Source organism: Panicum virgatum, chromosome 7N (assembly GCF_016808335.1).
Source record: "Panicum virgatum strain AP13 chromosome 7N, P.virgatum_v5, whole genome shotgun sequence".
Classification (NCBI taxonomy): Eukaryota; Viridiplantae; Streptophyta; class Magnoliopsida; order Poales; family Poaceae; genus Panicum; species Panicum virgatum.
The window spans coordinates 36,929,599-36,936,855 of NC_053151.1; the positions used below are offsets into that span (position 1 = coordinate 36,929,599).

The 7,257-nt window shown below is 46.7% G+C and overlaps 1 protein-coding gene across 1 annotated transcript; it reads left to right on the forward strand.

The window, feature by feature from the left end:
* Positions 1-2,134: 2,134 nt before the first annotated feature.
* On the forward strand, positions 2,135-5,228 carry LOC120683453 (protein CUP-SHAPED COTYLEDON 1-like). The gene is made up of 3 exons (XM_039965531.1): positions 2,135-2,774; positions 4,150-4,418; positions 4,504-5,228. Exons 1-3 carry the CDS (start codon positions 2,606-2,608, stop codon positions 4,936-4,938), a joined length of 873 nt encoding a protein of 290 aa, XP_039821465.1. The 5' UTR covers positions 2,135-2,605; the 3' UTR covers positions 4,939-5,228.
* The last annotated feature ends 2,029 nt before the right edge of the window (positions 5,229-7,257 follow it).

Consider the following 7,257-nt stretch of genomic DNA (forward strand, 5'->3'; position numbering starts at 1 on the left):
TGCTTGGTCCAAACATATTAGTTCGGCATGAAACCACTATTGAACAAGTGACTGTGGATGGTTCTTGATGATGAGTAATCCTTCTCATTCTTACAGAATTTGCATGGACAACGAATGAAACCGTCATACTTGTGTTTCTCGGCCGCTTCTATGAATTCATGCACGCCATCAATGAACTCCTTTGAACGCCGGTCGGCCATGTACATCCATTGCCGACTCATCTGGGTCCACAATACATTTATATACATCATTGTAGTGTACAAATAGTTCATTCATACTACCAATTTATAATTAATATTGAATACGCTATTAATAAAACTGAACTACAAAATTATAACGATGCATGTGGCCTTCTGACTGCATGACTGTGTAAAAACTTTGTTTCTCTATATGGAACTTTATATTTTTGTACAAGAAACGACGCATGTGGCCTTCTGGCCTAGCTGAGCTACGGGTCTCGAATTGACGCAGCATGCATCTCGAATGTGGAATCTTGTAAAGTTTTGGAATTTTGAAGGGAACTAAATAAAGCACCCTTGCATATGTAATTGATAATATTTCCATGCAAAATTTGAATTCAAATATATAATTGATAATGCATATAACTATAATAAATAGATACTATTCACTTATCAAATAAATTGATAAAACATATAAATACAATAATTTGATAGTATTCACATATCAAATAAATTGATAACGCATATAACTACAATAAAATGCTACAACTAAAAATAATTATCACATGTATAAACTAAATTAAGTGATAACTGTTTCTAAAAACCAATTGCTAAGTTATGGAGAAAAATAACTAACCTTTTTTTGAAAAAACAAAAACAAAAATTCTCCTTCCCTCCCCTCACTCAGCTGCCATGAACAGTGAGTTCACGGCAGCTTGGAGGGGGGAGGGGTTGGGGTATTTATAGGCGTGGCTCAAAGGCACCGGTTGGTGCTGAACAACCGGTGCCAAACAATAGGCATAGGCACCGGTTGAAGTTAACAACCGGTGGCTTTGTTGTGGGCACGTGGCGGCACCGGGTTATGGCAAAACTCGGTGTCATTGTCCGCCCTTTAGGCACCAGTTGGTGGCACCAACCGGTGCCTATACTGGGGTTTTGGTACCGGATAATGCTTTAACCCGGTACCAAACCCCTTATCTTTGATCGCCGCTGGCCAAATGTAGCAGCTGCTTTTGCAACCGGTACTGATGTGTTGCAACCGGTACTGATGCCATGCATCAGTACCGGTTGCAAAAATAGCTGGTACCTTTGGCCCGTTTTCTAGTAGTGCATTGTTAACTGAAAGAAATAGCAGAGATATCTGAACGTACTAAGAATAAACATCAATCTATCCCATGTACATTTTGTTGCAAAGCACAAATTTAGCAGTGCACGGTGTCATCATGTCACGCTGAAACCACCTGCCCAGCTGCATGCGTTGCACCCAGTAGCGAAGGTTACCGTCTACCCGGTGCATGATTCGCATGCAGTTATTTGTGCCTGATGCCGTGGTACACTGCCACTACTGCATCATTTGTGCCGGGGGTGGGGGGCGTCACGTCGCCGTCGCCTCTAATCATACCCGAGCTATAATAACCTCAAAAGGAACCCGTCTTTTTGTCCTTCACCCCAGCCCCTCGGCCGGCCGGGTTAATTCCTTCCTCCGCGGAGCACGGGGGCAAAGCCGCAATCTTGCCGAACGCCAACGGAGAATTAGGAGATCAAAACTCAGAAGGATCGGAGGAGAGCAAAGACGGGGGGCAAAAGCTTGCAAGTTTCATCGCGCGCGGATCGACATCGAGTAGCATACATGCATCTACCGGAGCAATGCAAGGAAGAGCTGGGGCAGCTGGCTGGCTAGGGTTGAGCTTCTGGTGCGTCACGCGCCGCGCGTTGCCCTCAGCTCGATCCATCCCCCATGACTTCCCGGGCGGGGATGGATAACTTGCGAGGCTGGGCCTCCTCGCCGCCAGCAGGCGATCCGGATCGTCATCGCCCGGCCGGGTCGACCGGTGGCGTTCGAATCTTCCACCTCATCATCAGCCTGGCTCCGGCAACAGATAGGGGATAGCGACAGGGACAGGGAGCTCTCCATCAATCGCCAGCAGCTACCCAAATAGCTAGCTAGGCTGCCTCTGCGCGTGCTCGCTCGTCAGCTGGCTGCAGGCTAGCTAGAGAGCAGCAGCGCGGCGCGGTGCGTCTGTGGTAGCCCTCTCCTCGTCTCCGTGTGACACGACACGACCGTGGGGGTCGCGCGCGCTGCTGTCAACTAACAGCGGCTTCTTTCGCTAGCCACCACCAGCGCCCCTCCTGGCTGCCTCCCCTGGCAGGCGCCTCTCTACAAAAGGACCCGGCCGGAGACCCAGCTAACACGCCCAAGACATCATCGATCAGAGTAGGTCTTGCCTCGGTTTCGTGTCACCCCATCTCCTGTAGCTCAAAAGCATACCAGCAGGTTGCAAGAAATTAAAATAGTTGATCGAGTCTCTTCTGCTTGTCCGGCCATCTAGTGTGTGTGCTTCAGTAGTTCAGATATAGCTACATAGTACAGTGCTAGCCTAGGTATATAATCATCGACCGGCTGACCGGCAGGATCGAGCTAGGGGATGGGGCTGAGGGAGATCGAGTCCACATTGCCGCCGGGGTTCAGGTTCTACCCCAGCGACGAGGAGCTGGTCTGCCACTACCTCTACAAGAAGGTGACCAACGAGCGCGCCGCGCAGGGGACGCTGGTCGAGGTCGACCTGCACGCGCGCGAGCCATGGGAGCTTCCAGGTGAGCCACTCCGGCCCCGGTCATCTTCATCTCTTCTTTTTTTTTTCTTTCTCCCAGCAGACCCCCTGCTGGGAGAAAGTCAGGTGTCCAGCGTTCCTTCTTCTCTCACCACAACCCCCTATCTTTCCCCTTTTCTTTTGTCACACCTGTGAACTTTATGGAATTTCCGTTCTTGGAATGGGAATGGGGATGGCCTCGTTTCAAAAAAAAAAAAAAGCAGACCCCCCTGCTGGATGTTCATCTCTTCAACTCGATCACACCGTACGTGTGTCTTTCTCCTGATTGTTGTCCCAAGAATAATCTAATAAGCTTACTGTTCGTGTTAATCCTTAGTACTAGCTCAGTCGGTACACCGGTTGCGAGATTTAAGAATAGGACGTTGACGTTTCTATGCAAGCTAAGAGAGAGGTCTAATCATCACTAACATTAAGAACATGATTTAAGAGGGGCCCTTATGGAAAAGAAGAAAAAAAAGGAGAGATGTGGCCTTTGTTGGTGATGCCATGTATATAGCATGGCTTCCGTTAAAGGTATCTAGCTAGCATTATTGGCGGCCTTGGTGGTGGCAACAAGCAACAAGGATAAGGCGGCTGCGTGCCTCACACATGGTGTAGATAGAGGCCAGAACATTTTCCATATATCCAAAACAAGCAACAAGCAACAATGAGGTGTGTCATTTTTTTTATTTTTAGATTATGAGGTGTGTTATCTATTGTGACTTCTTTTAACATGTCTTTGTTATTCACTGAAACTTGTGTGTTCATTTCACATTTACCGTTATCGTCCAACATTGGTCATGTAGGAGTAGGATTGAAAAAACAAGCTAACATAGACTTATACTTTATCAAACAGAAAATCGCACAAGTAATAAATCACCTTTAATATGTATAGTTCCGCGCCGTGTGTTTTCTTCCCTGTTCAAACCGATATTGATTGGACTAGTCACTAGTGGTCGTCACTTGTTGTTGATGTTCTGTCTCGTGTAGTTAATGTCGATCGATCCCCCTTAATTAATTAATGTTCCATATGCGTCTGCAATAATGGTCCTTAATCAATACAAATTCCATATGCGTCCGGTGTAATCTCTGTCAACAATGAGTCCACTGATCCCAACCCAAGCGTGTCTTTGCCTACTCGTCACCATCTTGATGGCGCCCTTCAATCCACTTCCTAGCTACACGTCAGGCATGAGTAACAGTCACGATTCCTGCCTCTCTTCCAGTTCCTTCAAAGCTTCACCTTCCGGTAGTCGACCACTGCTCATCTCAAACATTCCAGTTACAAACTCTCTCTCCAAGATGCATTGTTTTTGTGTGAACTGATTAATCTGCATCGGGATGTGGTCTCTCTTGATCTTTCTCCGATCTGTCACCAGACGCGGCCAAGCTGACGGCGAGCGAGTGGTACTTCTTCAGCTTCCGGGACCGCAAGTACGCGACGGGGTCGCGCACGAACCGCGCCACCAAGACGGGCTACTGGAAGGCCACGGGCAAGGACCGCGAGGTGCGCAGCCCGGCGGCGCCGCGCGCCGTCGTCGGCATGAGGAAGACGCTCGTCTTCTACCGGGGCCGCGCCCCCAACGGCGTCAAGTCCTGCTGGGTCATGCACGAGTTCCGCCTCGACTCGCCGCAGACGCCACCCAAGGTATGCATGTAACCGCCCAGCCAGCCGCCACACCACACCAGAAGTCCACAACCACATGCCAACTTGAGGCCACGTTCCTGTGCAGGAGGACTGGGTGCTCTGCAGGGTGTTCCAGAAACGAAAGGACGGCGAGCAGGACAACGCTGCCGGCTCGTCCTCGCCGACCTTCGCCGGCTCATCGTCGCAGGCGGCGGCGGCTATGCCGGACGACCACCGGGCCGTGACGGACGCGTACTACGTTGACCACCAGGCGGCGGGCTCCTCCGCCGGCTTCGCGCCGCCGCCGCAGGAGGACGTCGTCGGTGGCTTCGACGACCCGCTGCTGATGAACGCAGCGATGTGGCAGCACGGCTCGGTCCTCGACCACTTCCCACCGCAGGAGGTGACAAGCTCGCCGATGATGGCCGGGCTAGGCTCCAGCGGAGTAGGGGACGGGTGCGGCGGCTTCTACTACGACACCGGTTTCGAGGACATGGCGAACATTGGGGGCATGGGGTTCACGCAGGGGTGGATGGGCTAGCTAGCTACCTGATGCGTGGAGAACGAACAGCTGCTAGCGCATCAGTCATGGATCGATTGTGCATACATTGAATTAATTCCATTGGTACCCTAAGTATTCTGTAGTGTGAGGTTAGATTGGAAATTCTTAGAGTAGTGCACCTCGCCCGAAAAAAAGGGAAACGAAAGGAAAGTACCGTGCATGTCCATTAAGATAGATGGTTTGATTTACCTGCATGACGCCAATTGTATATATCTCTTCAGTCTCATGTTTGTAAATAAAATAATAAAGTCAGTTTATGTATACCAGTCTATCAACCCGTACTCCACTAATTAAAATTAATATAAAATAAAGCTTATAGCTAATAATTTGTACTTACCTCCTATCTCATGCCCTCTTTCGTCTATTGAACCCCCCCCTCCCATGAAGAGACAATTCTAGATTTTTTAGACAGATTAGTGGTGGAGTGAAAAGACTCTCATACCCTTATTTGTTTGCAACATATAGTTAGTTTTGGCATGCAATTCAAATCTGACCAGTTAATTAGGCAGGTAATCAAGATCCAATCTCTAGAATTGCACTTTGGGATTTTTTTTTCAAACTCAGGATTGTACTTTTTCATGGGACGGAGGGAGTATTCTAACACATACTCTAAAAATACATATTTATCATTATCTAGCTGTAATAGATTTTATTTTGCATCACACCTTCATGTGTGTTTGATGAATATTTAATTAAACTATTTGTTTCTGAATTAGTATTCTTATCTTTTCCATCGTACATGAATATATGGTGACACATATCGTAGGTAGTATTAACAATATCATATATATATATATATATATAATATTAATAATGATAGAAATAGTAACTTGGAATTTTATGCTGCATTTTAATATTTTGTTATAATTATATAATTTAGACTCATATTTAGTGATTACTTTAAATTTATAATTAAATAATTGGATAATTTATATACAAATTTATGGGGTTATTTGCATTATGGTATAGGTGGGTAATTTACACGAAGAATAGGGATGTACTTTAGATTTTTTTATAATGGCAGTGGTGGATAATTTAGATACATGTTTATGAATTAGTTTAGTCTATTTTTATAATGACAGAGGTGGATAATTTATTAGGAAATATAACAGATTTAATGACTATTATGATTAAAGTTGTTGAATTGATAGCCGAATGTTTATAATTTTGTTAGAATTTTTAGAATTTTTTTTTTATTTTAGAGCATCCATCTAGAATCCTATGTAGCTTTATATGGAAGGCTTCAAATGAGTCTCCAATTAGTAATAGTAAGATGCTATCTAGGTATACGAGTACCCCCCCCCCTCTCTCTCCCTCTCCCTCGAGCTCTCACTAGAAAATACGTAATTCATCGAGCTATTTAATGGAAGGTAATATTTTGTTGGTCGTTCGAAGAAAATAAAATCAGAGCCAACGCAACCTGAGTGAGTTGATGACATGAAAATCCCATTTTTAGAAGTGAATTTACCATTGAGTGTAACTTGGTTGTTTGAGCTGGCTGTACTGGAACCATGTCCACTTAGGTTCAAATCTCTGACTCCTCGAGAATACTCGCATATATCAGGTAATAATCCTTTCAATGGTAGATGTTGTGCTTGTAGACCAACAAGTCACATTATTTGTGACTTCGTCAATTTTAAGATCTATGGTTTCATACTCAAAGGTGCATATAAGATCTAGCCCGGCTCTACTCCTCGGCCCAACTTTCCATTCGTGAACGTATGGGCTGGCTTAGCTAGGCCCGGGAGCGATTATGGCCTTCCAGGCCTCCTGCAGTTAGGACGGCTAAAATTGCTGGCTGGGCCGCATGGTGCGTCAGTCAGGTGATAAGTTGGGCTCTATCTCTCTCTCCGCCCCGCCGCCGGCGCGCAAGCTCCCCACGGCATCTCCTCCTTTCTTTCAGGCGTCCACCGTTCCAACGTGTTCATGGAGCCATCCGCGCCTTTATCCATATCGTCCCGTCCATTTTCCATGGACTCCTGGCGAAACGCGTGATACGGCCCGCCTAACCCCAGCGAACGGCTTCTTTACTTTATCCCTGCTTGGAAGTTCAGTTGCTGGCTTGGCATCTCGATCTTTGGAGCAGGGCTTGTGGCGAAGAAACAGGCGGCCTGTGGCATGCAGTAAGCGCAATCCGGATCGCCATCGCCGTCGTCATACAGGAGATACGTGCGCGCGAACCCTGCGCTTCTGGTTATAGCTCTAAAAGCGTGAAGGATTTGTCGAATTCGAAACAGAAAGCAACCATAATCTGACAAAGTTCGGTACAAACTCCTCCTCCTACGTGACGAGAACGCG